The 19,700-nt window shown below is 37.8% G+C and overlaps 2 protein-coding genes across 2 annotated transcripts in view; one reads left to right on the top strand and one right to left on the bottom strand.

The window, feature by feature from the left end:
* The first annotated feature begins 247 nt into the window (after positions 1-247).
* DCTN3-p24 (Dynactin 3, p24 subunit) lies at positions 248-1,157 on the top strand. The gene has a single exon (XM_067777583.1). The coding sequence runs from the start codon at positions 375-377 to the stop codon at positions 1,005-1,007; it is 633 nt and encodes a 210-aa protein (XP_067633684.1). The 5' UTR covers positions 248-374; the 3' UTR covers positions 1,008-1,157.
* A 9-nt stretch (positions 1,158-1,166) lies between these two features.
* Fip1 (Factor interacting with poly(A) polymerase 1) overlaps positions 1,167-19,700 on the bottom strand; it is a 32,361-nt gene continuing 13,827 nt past the window's right edge. The window contains exons 2-7 of the mRNA XM_067777572.1: positions 3,514-3,860; positions 2,472-3,462; positions 2,139-2,415; positions 1,938-2,076; positions 1,550-1,617; positions 1,167-1,485 (exon numbers count right to left, since the gene is read on the bottom strand). Coding sequence (XP_067633673.1) covers positions 1,332-1,485; positions 1,550-1,617; positions 1,938-2,076; positions 2,139-2,415; positions 2,472-3,462; positions 3,514-3,816 — 1,932 coding nt within the window. The 5' untranslated portion in view covers positions 3,817-3,860 and the 3' untranslated portion in view covers positions 1,167-1,331. The remainder of the gene's footprint in view (positions 1,486-1,549; positions 1,618-1,937; positions 2,077-2,138; positions 2,416-2,471; positions 3,463-3,513; positions 3,861-19,700) is intronic.

Here is a 19,700-nt window from a genome sequence, read left to right as displayed (position 1 = left end):
TAATAGATGTAAATAATCTAGTTTTTTTTTGAAACTGAGTCGAGAACTGTGCGTGTGAATGTGCGAATTTCACCGATCAGCTGTTGGTTGCGCCACTTGGTAAAATTTACTATGGTTGCTAAGTTTTGAGTAATCAGTAACATGCAATGTTCATTTAACAGAACTGTAAGTGACAGTTCTCAAGTCAATGCTAAGTATCAGTAATGGGCCCTTAATGAACTAGATTGTATTTTCCTTGTTTTTTCAAATATAGTTTACACACTTACACCAGTACTGAAGCCGTATTAGGAGGGAGTGTGATTTATATATATTTTATTGCAATATTTATTATATATATTCGTCGTTTACTTCACCAACAAAGAAAGATAAGAAAAATGGAAGCTTTGGATATACTTGAAAAAAGGATAAATTCTCTAAATCGCGTATTGGGCCCACTTTGCGAAGATGGCAATACAGCCGCTGCAACTGACATCGCTGAGTCGAATAAATCTCCGGGTACTCCGTCAGAAACAATTGTTGGCTCCTTACTAACAGTCAATAGTATGTTAAATGGAGTTATTGGTAACCGAGAACAAATCGCTAAAACCCTTTCTCGTGCTCCTGAGCTAGAAAAATATTTAGATCCAAATTTCTTAGAGGAAACTCAGCAAGTGCGTTCTAAAGAGGTTTATCTGAATGCTATAGCTCCAGATTTACATGCACAGTTCGATCAATTGGAACGCATCAAACAACTTGAACCCACACTCGGTGCTGAATATTTTCGCAGTATACCGGGTGAATGTACTGAAAAGCTAAAACAACATGCAGAAGATAATGCAGAATTTGCACAACAGGCGGAATTAATTGAAGAAAGTCTGATCTTGGCTATGAAGCGTTACGGTGAAATACAAAATGGTTTATTGGAATCACTTGGTACAATGAATAAACGACTTGAGGCAGTTGAAAAAAAAATTGAAGCAAAGAAACGTGCAGAAAGCGAATTGGAAATTGCACCACCCAAAGAATAAATGAATACTTGATATTCTTTTATTTTTTATATTTTTTTTTGGATATAAATATTTCCTTGGCTGCTGTGTACTGCTTGGGATGATTGAGGTTAAAAGGTTCCACAGCTTTAAAAAATGTTTGTAATAAAGTTGGTAAAGTATACAATCAAATCGCATAAAATTATTCATTATCGGATTTTATGGTTTATTATAATCAGCGTCATTGTTTATAATCTGCCTTAAATATATTTGAAAAGTTAAGCTGTATAGGTTACTTTAACACAGTTTTGTGTAATAAGTTTTACATTTGCTATTAGCCTGCAGCTTTGGGCATTTACTTGGGTTTTACTCTTCCTCATCTTTATCCTTGCGATGAGATTTTTTCTTTTCACTGCGGCTTGCTGAGGATGTGCTGGTCGGTTTGCTGCTCCGTTCCTTCTCACGAGATTTTGAACGACGGCGTGATTTCTCACGACTACGCGAACGCTCACGACGTGATCTGAATAAAAATATACTCTTGATTAATTACAATGAAATTACACTACATGATTATAGTGACTTACCTTTCGCGCTCGCGATCACGTTCACGTCTTCTTCTTTCACGTTCTTCTTCAACTGGTCGTTCCAATTCCTATATTGAAGAGAAAATATATACAATCAATAATACATTGTATAAACCGTTTGTCAGAGTCGGAATCGAATTCAATAAATATTAAATGGGGTTTTTACTCTATAAGTCTTTTATTATATCAGCCTCAATCGAAGTTATAATAGCACAAATTATTAAAGTTTTACAATTTATTGGGTTGTTGTTGACAAACGGTTTATACAATGTACACAGCTACAACAACAACAACCCATCAAATACATATTTTGGGATTCTCGATTCAGATTTGTTATCAGTTAAAAATTTAGCGTACTTTACTAAAACTTCATTACAAATAAACTTACATCAAGCTTCTCACTTCTATCACGATCTCTTTCACGCTCCGGGTCACGCTCACGTTCTCTATCGCGCTCACGCTCTTTATCACGCGATTTAGAACGCCGTCTAGTTTTTTCACGGCTCCTTGACCTTTCGCGACGTGGCCTTTAAGGATATAAAAATGTATACAATAACACAGGACCAAGATTGAAATATATTTTAGGTACCTTTCACGATCCCTCTCTCTATCTCGTTCACGTTCTCCTTCTCTTTCTCGATCCCTTTCGCGCTCCCGTTCACGATCCCTGTCCCGGTCTCGACGCTCATTTCGTTCGTAGTCCCTATCACGATCACGGTCATGGCGTTCGCGGTCTATATGCCCTGGATTTGGTGGCCCTCCACCATGGGGGCCCATCATCCGTGGTGGTCCCATAGGCATTCTCATTGGTGGACCTACAACGGGACCCATCATCATGCCCATTCCAGGTGGTGGTGGACCCATACCTATAACCAAAGAAAACTTATTCATATAATATACTAGTTTTAATTTATCGACCTACCCATATTTGGTGGTGGCATACCCGGCATCAGAGGAGGATGCTGGCGCATTTGAGGCGGTGGACCAACAATTTGCGGGGGTGGTACACCCATGGGTGGAGGTACACCAGGAGGTCCAGCTAAGCTTGTCACTGGCGGTGGAACCATTGCAGGTCCGGGTGTCAATTCTTTAATACCTGATGGTACCCATCCTGGATTTTCATTGTTCCATTGTGATTCTTGTGTCGGTTCATATCCGTAGTCAAATGTTTCAGGCTCTGCGAAATAAGGCTCATCCACGGGTGGTGGTGCGCCAAAATTTGGTGGCATCTGTGCTGCACCTGGTCTGGAATACTCGCGACATTCGGCTGTCATTACTTGAATAGCATTTTCTTTAGTGGTCGTGGTATTGATAGGTCGCGGACCACGAGGCATGCCCATACCCACACGAGGCGGTCCATGGTGCACACCCTGAGGAGGTGGCAAAATACCAGGGGGAGGCATTTGCATTTGATCTGGTGGTATGTTTCCGGACATCATGTGGCCTGGTGGTACTCCATTTGGCGGACCATCATGTTGCCGTTCTCCAGATTGATTAAGGTTTTGAGTCAAACTAGCTAAGCCAACCCCACTTTCTTGAACACGAAATCTTTTTTGACGCTCACAGTAAGATCGCCATGTTTCTTCATTAAAACCATAATTAAAATAATCTGTTATATCAGCACCCGGTTTTCGCCATGGTTTATCTTCCAGAGAATCGATACTAAACTCATGTGATGGTACACCGTTTATTGTGCCAACACCTTCAAAATCTTCAACACTAAACTTTCCACCCGGTGCACCAGACTTAGATTTCTCTTGACCTGAGCCTGGTGGCCCACCCAATAAATTTGTGCGTTGTTTGATATTGTATGTATTGGGTGCTGCTTTAATATCGCCAATTACAACGTTGATATCATCATCGGAATCATCTTCATCGTCCGTATTGACCTCACCATCTTCTGATCCTTTCGACTTAAAATTTTGGATATTATCAACCAATCAATTACATTTACCCATTTTTACCTGTGGGCCGTGATCGGCATTGTTTTCTCCACCGTCAGTGGTATCAGCTGCTGTCGCTGCCTCTTCATCCTCTTCCATTTCCTGAGCAGGATCTTCAAATTCCCCAAATGTTTCTTCCTCATCAGCCATCTGTCCTTCTTTGGAGGCAAAGTCATCTCCACTTCCACCCAAAGCAGCAGCTTCATTTCCATTTTTTTGTGACAGTAATCTTTGACCGGGGGTTGCATCTCCGTTATCATTTGTTGTGGAATCAGGATTTGACGTGCCATATAACCAACTGTCTTCATTAGTATCATCGGCCATAGTTATGCGACAGGAATAACGCTCTTAAATTCACTCTTAGCCTGCTAAACAAGAAAATATTGTGTGATTACAGAAAAAATTTATGAAGTAATATAGTTTCACAACGCCACAAATTCAACTGGGCACAGGGTGGTCCTGTTCAGTATTCCGCGACGTTTATTGTGAATTTTTAAACATGTCATTATATTAAGGCCTAACAAATATATTTGACTTTTGCGTCGTTTCCTCCTTTTGTTGTATCGACGACATCTGACCACCAGCGTCTTCAATCCACAGGCAACGCCAAATCAAAGCAAAAGGAATTCAAAAAATACGGTTTTGGCAAAAAATTTAGATTTCCATGATTCAACGTACACGTGTTGCATACAACAAATACGTGTGTCATAGTGATGGTTCGATATTTCGCTATTGGTGATTGCATCGCCGCTATTGACAAATCGCTAATAGCTATAGCTATTGCAATCCAAATATATCAGTGATTGGCTATTTTCCTTCATTCGATTCTTTTGAATGACAATCATCTCTGGCAGAATATCGCCAATAGCGATTATAGCGATTACAGCGATTGGCAATTTTCCTTCAGCATGAAATTCTAATACTAATAGCAGCGATGCAATCATCGATAGTGAGATATCGTTCATCATTGCTCATCTGTGTGCTTTACTTTCCGAAACAGCGAACGGAACAAAGCAAACTTGTGCAACAACTAGAACGACGACATTGTGAAGTCGGCTAGAAAAGCAGCCACGTGGTTTGGGTAATTTTTACAGACAAGCGAAAGATCGAATTCAAAAATAATCAACGCAAAGATCAAAGAGACCGCAAGGCACAACTCATTCAAGAGCAATTATCGAAGTGCAGAGGTATATAGAAGAAACTGTAATTGCACGAAAAGCTGATCCTTTTTTATGGTGGCAGAAAAACAATTAAAAGTATCCCAATCTATCTCCTATAGCTCGCGAAAAGTTGGGGTGTTTAGGAACATCGGTTCCCTGTGAAAGACTTTTTTCTCAAGCCGGCCTTATTTTAAGCGAGAGAAGAATGCGCTTAGATGATGAAAATGCTAAAATGCTTATCTTTTTAAACGCCAATCATAAAATATAAAATTCGTTATATTTTGATTTTATATTTAAGTATTTATAATATAATAATTAATATTTGTCAAAATATTAAACAAGCAATATAAGTTAATTTTAAACCTTTAATTTCATGAAATGTATAAAAGAAATGGAATGACTGAATTTTTTTGTTTTTAATTACACTATGTGACGCCAAATAGAAACGGGTCTTTAGACTTGGCCTAAGATTGATTGCCTGTGTTATTCATAAGTTCATACTTCTAGGCAGTAGCAGTTAACAGTTTTATAAAATTTGTGTTTTTGATGGTAAAATAAAAGAATTATAGAAACATATATCACTCGTCTTATTGTAAACAGATTAACTCAAAATTTAAGGTTTTTGGGAGAACGCAATTCAAGATTTGTCATATGGTTTGTATATGGTTGAATTCTCCGGCTAATTTCTAGGGCACTGCAGTGGGTGGCTAATTTTCTGCTAAAGAATATTTTTATACTAGTTTGAAGAATTTGCTATATTTTTCCTCTGTATTTTTCATTAAAAATTGATTCACTTTACTGTACAAATTTATGCAGCCAAATACAACTTTCAGAATAAATTCATACGGAGTATTTCTGAATACATCGGTGTAGTATAATATAGTAAATAAATCATGTTTTTATGGTGTTACATATACAGATTTATTTCGGGTTGATTCATCTTACATTTAAAAATCAAAGCATTTTCAATTAACAAAATTTATAAAACAAAGATGCATATACATATATTTCAGCTAGTTTCATCTCATTGAGTGTAATACGAGTCTGAACATATTGTCGTCAGCCAGTTAATAATATATATCATAATATCTCAAAAAATTAGAATTTCACATTACATTAGTTCACATTACATTAGGTACATTTAGTATGTACCTTTACTTTTTTCTTTTTATTCCAATTTTGGTTCATATATTCTAATAAAATTTAATTTAGTATAAATTAATGTATAACATTCAATCTACTCTGGTAAAAAGACTTAAACATTCATTTTTTATATACAAGTATACAAATAATTGCAGATTCGCTTATTAAAGATAAATTAAAGCGATCGCCATAGCTGTAAAAAATAGCCATACCTATATTCACTGATAGCTCAAAATCGCTCTTCTGTATGGAATCGCTTGTTGAAATAAAGCGATCGCTATAGCTATAAAAAATAGCCGATATTCAAAAATAGCCATATCTATTTTCACTGATAGCTCAAATTCGCCATATCGTCCATCACTAGTGTGTCATGACGCCGCCTGACTGCATTAATTCAGTCAATCTCGTTGATAATCTACGAAGGCTATCAGCCCTATTCTAAACATTCCCTCGGAAATTTGTTCTCGTTGTTTTTTTGTATTCCCGCGGAAAAATTCCTCCAATTCTTTTCTCCTAGGGAGAACAATTATTGGGGTATAGGAATCAGTGTTGCCAGGTTAGCCTTTTCGAGGCTAGATTTAGTCTTTTTTTTTGCCTTTAGTCTCGAAATTTTGGGTTTAGCTTCGTGACTTTTTTCTAGCCTTTTTTACTCCGAATGTATTTTTAAAAATTTCTAAAATAAAATAATTTCAATAGTTCCTGTGAACACCTAATACCTAATAATATGAGTTCTCTACAAAAGATTAATTCTTTTTCTGCTGAAAATTCGTTCAAAATTTCAAAGCCAGATGTATTTTCTTACTTTGAAAAAGAGAAGTATATTTATTCTTCAAGTCAAATAGCATTAATAGAGCTTCAGTGGCGAAAACTTATAACTATACAATGGAAAAATGTACACACCACCATGGAATATTGGTCGGAAGTCCGAGAACATAAAAATGCATTAAACGAACCTTCTTTTTTAGAACTTTTCGAATTCATATTTAGTTTTTTAGTATTACCACTCAGTAACGCGGAGGTTTGAAAGAATTTTTAGTGGCATGAAAATTCTGAAAACTAAATTAAGGAACTAAAAATTAAAATGCTTAATGCGCTGCTTAATATTAGATGCTCGTTAAAACGCCTATCTAAATGTTGTAATGACTTTGAAATTACCGATGATCTCATATCTATGGTAAATAGCCAAACTTTATACCCAGACTTAAGCTGTTCTGATTCTTCAGGCGGGGAATATTTTATATAAATAATTAGTTTGTAATATTTTTCTTATGTATATACACATATGCAATCATTTAAAGTACTTCCATGTGCTAGTCAAGGAAAATGTGCTTGATATGTTTTGAAACAGGAAGTTATGCTTAAGTTATGTTTATAAGCTTTTATTTATTTGTGTAAACTAAAATATAAAAAAATTTAATGAATTAACCAAAAAATTTATTGAATTAACCAAAAAATTTCCGGACTTGTTTTAACTTCTTTTTTTTCTAAATTTAGCCTTTTCTAACCTTTTTTTTTTGCCAATCTAGCTTCTTTTTTTTGCATCACCTGGCAACACTGATAGGAATTACGAAATTTCGAAGTCAGCTTCAGCGGTGATTGAAAGAGGTACAGAATGAGACAGCGATAGTCAATTAAAAATCAGGTTATCCATTCTATTTGTAACTTTGACCAAAGAGGATAGATATATAAGAGACGTCAATCGAGAAAAAGTAGTGATTTGCTCGCTCGAACGAAGCAACGAATGTTGGCTTAGACATAGTCGGCCAGTACTTGCCCATTATGAATTTATGTATAAATGAACTACTTTTAAATTCACAAGTTCAATTTATTTATAAAAGTATTGTAACAAATTTAGGCAAATTCCGCTTATTTGAAACCTTCTGTAAACGTTCGAATCGCTAAACTGTCGAAGAAATAACTCCAATATTCTGTATTGCAAAATGGTCTTTATTAGACTATTTTGGGCCTAGTACAATTATACGTCACTTCGCAACTAATAGCGTGTTTAAATCAAACTGATTAGTCATTCCTCAGCTTGCGCTGCTTTTATACTCTGTTACCTCGTCCGCATATTTCACCAAAGGTGTAGATGTTTCACAATTTAGTTATATGCGTGTGTATGTGTGAGTAAGAACTTCGGCTGATGACTACATGTGTGTGTGCGATATCTCTTCACTTCGAGCTGCTGGTTATGTGTGTGCATGTACTTCTCGTCGCCTTCCATGTATGTGTGTAAATGAAGATTAAATTGATGTGTTCATGTACACAAGAGTGGCAGCTTGCTTTATTGTTTTTGTGCCTTTATTTACTAACAACATAGTGATGTTAAAATTTGCTACACTGCCCTCCATCTAAGTCGGATCGTCCCGATCAGACAAAATTTCCCACATTCACGCTGCCAGCCTTTCCAAATGAACCACTTTCATTTTGGTTCGTGGTTTGCCAATGGTTTGTATGCGGTAAACTACATCGCTGATCCCTTTTACAACTTTGTATGGGCCTTCCCAATTACACTGCAATTTCGGATACAAACCTTTTTTTCGTTGTGCGTTGTATAAGAGCACCAAATCTTCTTCCCGAAAACCTTCCGAATTAATTGCTTTGTCATATCTGGCTTTCATGTGCTTCGTTGTCTTACAAGATCGTGTATTTCTCTCATCTCTTCCTCCAAGACGCCAGTGGATTTCTTGGCATTTCTCTCCTCATCAGCATTCATCTTAAACTTCAAATCAGCTGGCAGTCGAAGGTCATTGCCAAAAATTACCTTTGCGGGAGTTTGGCCCTTTGTCTCATGCACTGCCGATCGGTAAGCCGTCAACAATAATGATATGTGTGTATCCCACTCTTTATGGAACTTGTCCACTACTTTCCTTAAGTGCTCCTCCAAGGTTCTATTGAAACGTTCCACCATACCATCGGACTGAGGATGCAATGCAGTTGTCCGGGTTTTTCGAATGCCCAATATCTTACACATTTCTTGGAACACAGCACATTCCTGCCTTGGTCAGAATGTAACTCCATTGGTACACCATACCTTGCAACCCAATTGTTTATAAGCACTTCTGCCACTGCTTCCGCTTCTTGATTTGGGATTGGGTATACCTCTGGCCATTTACTGAAATAATCCATAACCACCAGTACATATTTGTTTCCACGGTTACTAGTAGGAAATGGACCTGCGACATCCATAGCGATCATTTCAAATTGTGCACCTGAGTTATATTGCTTCATCTGGCCATGACTTCGGGTTTTGGGCCCTTTCTCTCTGCTGCAAACCTCGCAGTTGGCAGTCCACTCCGTAACCGACTGAGGGCAACCCACCCAATAGAATCTCTGCGTAATTTTCTCTAGCGTCTTCGTGATTCCCAGATGACCTCTACTTGGACCATTATGTAGCTCGTTGAGAACGTCAGGAAACAACTATCAGTTTCCTCTTATACTACCGTCCTCACTCTCCCATACTCGATGCAAGCAACCGGATATCAATTCTAAACTGTTCCACTGTGCCCAATATGAGTTCGCAATAGGACTCTCTGCTGACATCTCCTCTCTATTTGGTCTTTCGTTTCGTTCGAGCCCTTATCCCATTCATCCGTACACGTTATAGTCATTAGCCGGACATCTATAATGTCTTCCTTAGCCTCAGCTTTTGAACAGTGCTTGCATTCCAAACTACATGGTATTCGTTACATTGCATCAGCATTTCCATAGGTACTACCTTTTCGATGCTAGATGGAAGTCTTTGCTTCGTATTCGCTCGATCCACCGTGCCAATTGTCCTTATGGATTACGGAACTGCAAGAGCCATTTCTACGCCGCCGTAGAGGTACTTGTGATAATGTTTAATGCACGCTACCAGTGCCAACAGCTCTCTCCCTGTAACGCAATACTTCCTCTCTGGTTTTCCAATTGATCGGCAGTAATATGCAACCACCTTCTCCTGTCCATCGACCAGTTGTGATAAAACGCATCCTACAGCATATCCGCTCGCATCTGTATCTAGAATAAACGTTGCTCCTGGAATCGGATATGCCAACATTGGAGCAGTGCACAAACGCTCTTTCAATGTTTGGAAAGCCACTTCCTGCTCCTTCTTTCATTCAAAAGCTTTGTTTTTCTTGTAACCTCGTGGAGGCTATGGGTCACGTGACAAAGTTTGGTACAAATCGGCGGTGATATGTGCACAGCCCAAGGAAACTTCTCAATTCATACAGGTTCTGTGGTCTTGGCCAATCCTTTACAGCTTCTATCTTTTCATTCGCAGTGCAGATGCCCTCTGTCGTTACATTGTGACCCAAATAACCTACTTCCTTTTTAAAGAGCGAACACTTTTTGGGACTTAGTTTCAGACCAGCGCCAGCTATTCTCTGGAAAACTTCCTCCAAGTTCTTAAGATGTTCATCAAAGTTCTTTTCCAATACGATGATGTCATCCAGGTCCACCAAGCATGTTTTCCAATGTAGTCCTTCCAATACCAGATCGACGAGTCTCTCAAAAGTAGCTGGTGCATGACAAAGTCCAAATGGCATCACTGTAAATTGCCAAAGACCATCCAGTGTGGAAAACCATTTCGTACCAGATAGCGAGTCTATCCTTGGCAATGGGTACCTATCCTTTTTCGTAACATCCTTCAACTTGCGATAGTCCAAACCTCATTTTTCCATCCTTCTTCACAAGTACCACCGGTGAGCTCAATGGACTAGCTGATGGTTCGATTACTGATGTAGCTTCTCTCGTAGTCGAAATTGTTTTTATATCGCGTCGTCTTGCTTTACATGACCAATGCATCAAGGGCCGATTAAGAAGTCCACTCCAATTATGATTTCATCAACAATCTCTGCCACTATAAAATTGTGTAGTACAGTGACGTTCCCAATTGCTACTTCACATGCTACTTCTCCAATTACCTGGGTGTCCTCTCCAGTGGCTGTACGCAATCTTGTTCCATGCACTAGTCTTATCTTCTTGTTGACTAAATCCCATCGAATGATGGAATGAGTTACGCCTGTATCTACAGTCAGTAAACGTTCCTTTCCATCCACATGCTCTCCGACAGTAAGATTGCTTGACCTCCTTCCAATTTGCGAGATAGAGATTATGGGGCATTCACTTGAGAGAACCAGCTGTCGCCCCTTGCGGCTGACTGGCTTCAGTTTAACGATTGAGTGGATTTGGAGATTTGCTCATCTCCTTCAGCTCTGCGTTTTCGACCAACCACATTGTTGGAACTGTTAGGATTGCTGTTGCAATAACGCGTAATGCGCCCTGGCTTTCCACACTTAAAGCATTTGACTGCATCATTATTCTTCTGCTGCGTACCCTTCAATGCTTCCAAAATTGTGTCTACCCACTCTGGTCTTTCTACTTCCACACAATGAGCCGTGTATGCTGGTTTACTCAATAGGGAGGCAGTTTCCTGAGTCAATGCATGGGATACCGTTTCAGCAAATGTCAGTTTTGGGTTTGCGTATGTAGCTCGCTTCATTTCCACGTCCCGTATGCCATTTATAAAGCTCTGGATTTTTACCCTCTCGGTGTATTCCACGGGTGCGTTCGCATTTGCTAGATGAGCCAATCTTTCAACATCCGAGGCAAACTCCTGCAAAGTCTCGTTAGCTTTTTGGTAGCGGTTTTGCAATTCTATTTGGTAGATCTGTTTCCTGTGTTCGCTTCCGTACCGTCGTTCTACAGCAGCCATCAATGCTTCATAACTGTTACGTTCGTCCTCTGGGATGGTCTGTAAGATCTCAGCAGCTGGTCCTTTTAAAGCCACGAACAATGAAACAAATTTATATTCGGCATTCCAGTTGTTCGCTGCTGACGTCTTCTCAAATTGGAGCTTAAATACCTAGAAAGGAACAGAACCTTCAAACGTTGGGGATTTTACCTTCAGAGTAGACGTTGAAGTGATTGGATGGTTCAATTGTAACTCCTGAATCCGATCTTTCAAGGCATCCATCTCGGCCTACATTTTATCTTGTCGTTCACCAAAAACCTCCAGCTCCGATGAGAATTTTGTTATCTGTGCCTCCAGCTTTGTTGAGATACGCTCTTCTTGTGCTTCGAGCTGTAATTTTATGCGTGCCTCTTGTTCTTTTAATTGTTCTGCAAGTTGTGACTCCATGTGTGTTTTCTGTTCATCCAATTGGGATGCCATATTGGATGTTAAACGTGTCACTTGGGATTCCATCTTGGCTGTTAAACGTGCCTCTTGTGATTCCAGTTGAGATGCCATTGTCGATGTTTGTGCAGATATTGCAGCCAATATCATGTTCAAGTCTGTGCTCGTAACTGTCTGCGATGTTTCATTTTTCTCTTCCATTTTTGTTGTCGACTCCTCCACATCAAGATGAAAAGTGTGTTCATCAACGTCGACTACTTCAGATTCCATAGCTTCCCGTAGTCGTGATTGTATTTCGGATTTGTTGCCAGTTGTAATCAATCCGCGAGCTGCCAAATCCGTTTTGAGCTGCTGGATCTTTAATTCACTCAACTTCACCAAGTCCTTGTTGTATTCAAAACTTTCGGAATTTATTCAACAATTCCTCTTCTGACACCAATTGTAACGAATTTAGGGAAATTCCACTTATTTGAAACTTTCTGCTAACGTTCGAATCGCTAAACTGTCGAATAAATAACTCGAATATTTGTTTTGCAAAATGGTCTTTATTAGACTACTTTGGGAGTAAATTATACTTCACAATTATAAGTCACTTCTCAACTAATAGCGTGTTTAAATCAAACTGATTGGTCATTCCTTAGCTTGCGCTGCTTTTATACTCTGTATTACCTCGTCCGCATATTTCGCCAAAGGTGTAGCTGTTTCATATTCTATAACTCTTTTATCTCCTGCTTGGTAATTTAGTTATATGCGTGTGTATGTGTGAGTAAGAACTTCGGCTGATGACTACATGTGTGTGTGTGAGATATCTCTTCACTTCGAGCTGCTGGTTATGTGTGTACATGTACTTCTCGTCGCCTTCCATGTATTTGTCTTTGTACAAATTTCACTTCACTTAGTTTTCCACACTTTTTAACCACTTCACTGCACTCAACACAATTATTATTGAAATATTAAAAAATTTTAACACAATTTAACACGTTATTTTAGCAGTTTACACAATTTTTTCACTTTCTCACTTTATTATTGTTTTCATTCTGACTTTGCTTTGACTGCTTTGACATTTTGCAAAAGTTGCAGCCACACTCAACTTCCACTCAGTCAATTTATATTTCCCCACACCTGGCTCTGAAAGGACAAGGTGTGAAGGCAACTGGCCGATTTGTGTAGGTATAAGTAGACAATTAGGTTTCGGGAGCCATAACTCGTAGAAAAAAAATAACATATCGTGATAAAATTGGAAATACATACTTTCTTTATAGCAGGAAATATTTCTAGTCAAAATGGACGGGATCGGTTAGGGACCACGCCCACTTTTATATAAGATGTTTAAAAGGTCGTAGACTAGAATAATAAGGTATATTTTAGCGAAAAATAGTTTTGTATCAATGATATTTTACTTACCAAGTTTTATTATTTCGATCAAGCATTACACAACATTTCTAGAGCCTAAAAAAAAGAAATCCCTCGTAGCAAAATTCGATACATATAACAATAAATATTTCTAGTAAAATGGCCTAGATCAAATTTCAAAATTCTAGGTGCATTATTTACCAAATAATCAGGTTTTTTGTGCTTTCCAAAATGTTATATAAAGTGGGCGTGGTTATCATCCGATTTCGCACATTTTAAGTAGCGATGGGAGATGAGTGCCAAAGAACCCATATACCAAATTTCAATAAGATATCTCAATATTTACTCAAGTTATCAAGATCACAGATAGAGGGACAGACTTATGTAGGTAAATCAATTCTTTTTTTCATCCTGAGAATTTGGATATATGGAAGTTTATATTTATCTCTATTCGCTTATGCCGTTACGATCAACCGTTGCCAAAGTTCATAATATTGAAACATATCGAAAGCTTTAAGTTTTAGGTATGTTTCCTTAAAATGAAGATGTGTAAATAAATATGTAAAATTGACAGCAGCGTAAATAACTTCGGTAACACCCGAACTTAGACTCCCTTACTTTTTGGGGAATAATTTGTGTTTAAAATATGCGTCAGTATGATTAGAAAAGTAATTTATATGAAATGAGTCATAGCACTTACGACGAAAAGGATAAATTTTGAGGCGCCTAAATTGTGGCTTTATTATTACAAATACAAAAAAACAATATACTTGGCGCGATTTACCTCCCTGCAGATTCAGGCTGAGCTTCTCTTCCAATTTACGTCGTGCTCCTTTTAATTGTCCCTAAAAATTGGCGGGACAGGTCCTACATGTTTAGTGCCGACTCCGTACGGCACCTGCAAGGCAGATAAATTTTCACTGAGAAGCCTTTCATGGCAGAAATACACTCGGGGTGTTTGTAAAATTACGAAATTACTGCCGAAGGGCGACACCGCTTAGACATTTTTTCCGAGACTTGAACCCAGGACCTTCGAAGTGATAGGTGGAGCACACTACTATCACTCCACGGCAGCCGCCGTATTACAAATAGTCTCAATAAAAAGCAATTCAATCACAATGGGTTTTATGGTTGCAATGTCGCGTTCAATACACCATCTGAATGAATCGGTTATATATATTATCTGCTTATTAGTTAATTAAAATACATCTAGAAACGAGCATCGAACCAAGTTTAAGCCAACAGCGTATGTTTACCTTATTTCGGTTATCTTTTGTTTCCTATTTACGTATATTTGATCATTTTGTTTTGCCGATTTTATTAGATGAAAAGTCCATCTTATAAATTCATATAGCCATTTTAACGTGATTGAGCACCATAAATGATTGAAAAGCAACTTTTCCCAGGGGGCATCGGACCCCTTTTCAAATAACTTATTTTTTTTTTTCGATATTCCGACAGGGTGGATAAATGGTGTATATTGGAACGATTTTCCGTCATCCCTTGTCAAATTTGGGTTTGAGACAAACCAGTTTCGGCGTTGTGCCATCATCGGTGTCGATTTCTTAGCCTTTTAAAGTTTTTTTGACTACACTTATGACTAATCTTATTTAGGTTCAAGAGTTTAACTTCACATATACTTACCTAACGACACTTTGGAATCGGGTTTGAATTTTTAACTGTAAAGTTGGGAATTTAAATAGAACCATTTTATTAATTTTAAACCAAAATAACTGTAAATATAAGCCTGTTAGTATTTAGATTTGGCCCATGTTGGTTTGAAATACTGACCATACGTTCTAAAATTTAGCGTTCTTCTTTCTATATAATTGCGTATCTTTTTCACAATACTTCCCACACAGCATTTAGGTGATTAAATTTTTAATTATCCTAGATATCAACACAATTTATTTGATTTAATGATGGGGTTAATTTGTTAAGTTGTATTTAGTCAAAAAGAGTAATCAAATATCGTTTCACCTTAGAGACGAATCGCTACAGTATTTGCACCATGTTAAACGATGGCAACATATAATTTTACATTTGCTTCCTTCCGCCTTTCTATTTGACATAATGTAAGGAACGTAAAAGCCGAACGAAAATGATAGGAATACCCTTGTTAGACGAAATCGTTTGGAGGCGAGTCGTTGGTCTCATATATAGTTCGCAAAACAGGGCCCGTATTACTTGAGTGAAAATGGTTTTCAGTCACTGATCCTAATACGGGTTCAGAATTAAGCTCAATATTGTACTTTTCATTGAAAATCTTATTTTTTTTCATATACACAAATTTGTTCAATCATTAAGCTCAGAAAAATATATTAAAATTCTATTAGTAATACAAAAGATATTCTTAAAGACAAGAAATAATGTACATCCTGCTCATAACCGATTATGTTCTTAACCATTTCTCCACATTCGGCTTCCCAAGAAATATATAATGGTTGTATTTGAAAATATCTTGACATACCTGGACACGACTTCCCCCGCGTGAATTAAGGCCCCGTCTCTTTTCGAAAACGCCAAAACTCCTCCCTAAATATTATTTTTTTTAAATAGAAAAATCAAGTCTTTTAAAGTAAGTAAGTCGGCGTCGCCGCCGCCGCCGCCGATACAGTGATCGGCGTAAACCTCTACTACGGAGTCCATACAGAATATTTGCGGAAGCATTTTGGGACTCTGAAAATATTCACTAAGGAAGCTCCAAATGATCACTTTTTCACGTGGTACTTTCTTTTTCCGACGATTCCTAGAGTGAGCGATTGGGGTAGTGAGTCGCAACGGCGCATCTTCCGGACTCCTATGGTTTGCTGAGTTTGAATTAAGGATGACGATTCCGGGATCCCGATCTTGTATATCACAGAAAACCCGATATAATTGGATTCCGGGAGTGATGAAAATATCCATTCAAATAATTTTTAATATATAATAATAATTTGGTCCACAAATATCCCCTTTTAAGAGCAAAAGCAACATTGCACTAGGGGATAAACAAATATAAAAAATCGGTGGCAGTATTCTTTTTATTGGTTTCTTAGTCCAGTTTTCAGTAGATTCGTGCCTAAATGGCGACAAACGCCTTTTTCTGCCATATCGCAGGCCGGTAAAAATCAAATTAAATTTTGTACCAGAAGCAGGACTTTCTTGAAGGTTTTGACGGTCCCGGCCAAGGAAATAATGTCGTTTATGTTCAAACGTTAATAAGACCGTTAAACTTTAGCACGAAGTGTGCTATCCAGGGATGCACCTTAACGTTAAGCTAATCGTTTATAAAAAATTTCCACCGTTTCCGTTGAAACATTTCGAAATATTATCGATAAAGAAATTATCAAGATAAATTGCATCTCGGTTTTAACCGAAACGAAAAGCTTTCGTTAACTTTAAAAACGTTAACAAAAACGTGATACTTTATGTTTGAATTGTGCTGGCAATGCTATAGCCATGGTGAAGCCGTAAGGTGGTAACAGCGAGCGGACATACATACAAACTCCATGTAATTTGTTTGTGTAATTCGTTGGTGGTAATGTCAAAAATACTCTGAGAAATGTTCGTACTGTCAAAATTCATGAGAAAAATTGCAATCAGCTTGGCTAATGCTTTCACCTTTAATGACTCCATCAATCAGCTTTGCCAGCATAGTTTGAAATTAATAACCAACATAAACGATTTGCTTTCGTTTTGATATGGCAGAAAACGAAACAAACTCATTTCGTTAATTTGACGTTCTTAACGTTAATAAACGAAACGAAATGACTTTGTTTCGTTTCTTAACGTTAATTATCGTAACGAAATGATATCGGTTCGTTAGTTAAGCATGCCTGGTGCTATCAAAGCCATAGCACGCGTTAAGGGCTAATTAAACTTCCTTAACCCTAACGCCATAGTCGTAACCATACCCATATCCATAACCATCTCCAATGTGATCGATTAATGGTGCCTTAACCTAAAAATCGTGAAAATTTCATAAAAATGAAGAAAACGCAAAATATTACAAACATATTCCACAAAAAATAAGTCTCTTAGTCATAACGTATCCAAAACAATGAATAAAATCTACAAAAAGTTATTAAGTTCACCAACTCAAATATTTTTAGATTATGGATATGGCGAGAAACCAAAAACCAATTTGTTGGCTATGGTGTGGTTATGACGTTAGCGTTATGATATGGCACCATTAATCGATTACATTGATTTCCATGTGGGTTCAATCAGCTGTTTTATCTGGTTACGGTTTTATGGTTATAAGTCACCATTAATTGGCCCTTTAGGTTGTGTGTGAGTGAAATTAACGTTATGGGCGAGCGTTTCATAACGTTTATAATGTTAACGGAAGTGATTTCGTTTCGCGGCGAAACGCAAAGAAATCATTTCCTTAAGTTATTTTCGATTTGTAACGAAGTGAAATAGTATCGTTTCGTTTGTTGAGCACCCTTGGCCCGGCACTTCAAGTTTTTGTGTTATTCGACCGTAAAGGTGCAAAAAATACCTTTAAGTAAGATGCATTTGAGGTCATGCCATTCTTAGACAACGTTTACACATGCACTAACCTACAATAAATCCTCAATATTTAATCTAGGCGTATGTAGGAACAGGATTATTAACTGTTAAATTTTCACATTTCTTCTTCCATATCAAACAAAAGACTACACACGTGTGTTTGTGGTAGTGGCTAGTATTAGTTGTTTTTTTAATCGGTTTTATTTAGCTTTTGACAGGCTGGCTGGCTGGCACAAATTTTGTAATTGAAATTTTAGTAAATCCCCGATAAGCTACCAGCTTGAAACTTGGAATATGGTTCAGAACCCGATGATAAAATCCGATAGGAGGCGCGTGGATCGAAATATTTCAAAAAATCGTGTTTGTGGTCCGATTTAGTTCATATTTGGAACACATAATACATACATGAATAGAAAGCGACCTATAGAAAAAAATCGCCGCTAGGTGGCGCAAGGATCGAGGTATTCAAAAAAATCGAATTTGTGGTCCGATTTGGCTTATATTTGGAACACATAATACACACAAGAATAGAAAGAGACCTATGAAAAAAAATTGCCGCTAGGTGGCGCAAGGATAGAGATATGCAAAAAATCGTATTTGTGGTCCGATTTGGTTCATATTTGGAACACATAATACATACATGAATAGATAACGACCTATGAAAAAATCTCCTCTAGGTGGCGCAAGATCGAGATTTTTACAAAAATCGTATTTGTGGTCCGATTTGGCTCATATTTGGAACACATAATACACACAAGAATAGAAAGAGACCTATGAAAAAATCGCCGCTAGGTGGCGCAAGGATCGAAATATTCAAAAAATCGTATTTGTGGTCCGATTTGGCTCATATTTGGAACATATAGTACATATATTTCCGCTAGATGGTGCAGGTATAGAGATATTCAAAAAAATCGTATGTTGAACGAAATGTTGACAATCTATTGATCATCGCTAGGAAATTAGCGACATTCAATCAACTAAGCAGCACTTTAGCAACATTACTGTTATTATTTGGCTGCTCAAACACACCCGTATTATCCAATTGTGATTTTGATAGATGATGTGGGGCGGCTACAAGTGTGTGTACATCGGTCAATTACCTGCGGTTAAAATATCTCACTTTCGGATGCTTTCACTCCCCGATGAAATAAGATTATTACATAGTATTATATTATGCATAAAATATTATGAGAAAATGCATCATAATCATATTCAACAAGTAAGGAATGCTAAGTTCGTGTGTAACCGAACATTACATACTCAGTTGAGAGCTATGGAGACAAAATAAGGGAAAATCACCATGTAGGAAAATGAACCCTGGAATGTGTTTGCATGACATGGGTATCAAATGGAAGGTATTAAAGAGTATTTTAAAAGGGAGCGAGCCATAGTTCTATTGGTGTACGCCATTTCGGGATGTTGCCATAAAGGTGGACCAGGGGTGACTCCAGAATGTGTTTGTACGATATGGGTATCAAATGAAAGGCGTTAATCAGTATTTTAAAAGGGAGTAAACCAGGGGTGACTCTAGAATGTGTTTGTCCAAGATGGGTATCAAATGAAAGGTGTTAATGAGTGTTTTAAAAGGGAGTGGGCCTTAGTTCTATAGGTGGACGCCTTTTCGAGATATCGCCATAAAGGTGGACCAGGAGTGACTCTAGAATGTGTTTGTACGGTATGGGTATCAAAAGAAAGGTGATAATGAGTATTTTAAAAGGGAGTGGGCCTTAGTTCTATAGGTGGACGCCTTTTCGAGATATCGCCATAAAGGTGGACCAGGGGTGACTCTAGAATTTGTTTGTACGATATGGGTATCAAATGAAAGGTGTTAATCAGTATTTTAAAAGGGCGTGGGCCATAGTTCTATGGGTGGACGCCTTTTCGAGATATCTCCATAAAGGTGGACCAGAGGTGACTCTAGAATTTGTTTGTAC

Source organism: Eurosta solidaginis, chromosome 1, assembly GCF_040869045.1.
Source record: "Eurosta solidaginis isolate ZX-2024a chromosome 1, ASM4086904v1, whole genome shotgun sequence".
NCBI classification, from domain to species: Eukaryota; Metazoa; Arthropoda; class Insecta; order Diptera; family Tephritidae; genus Eurosta; species Eurosta solidaginis.
Note: the sequence above shows the minus strand (reverse complement) of the source record. Positions and strands in the feature narration are given on the sequence as shown.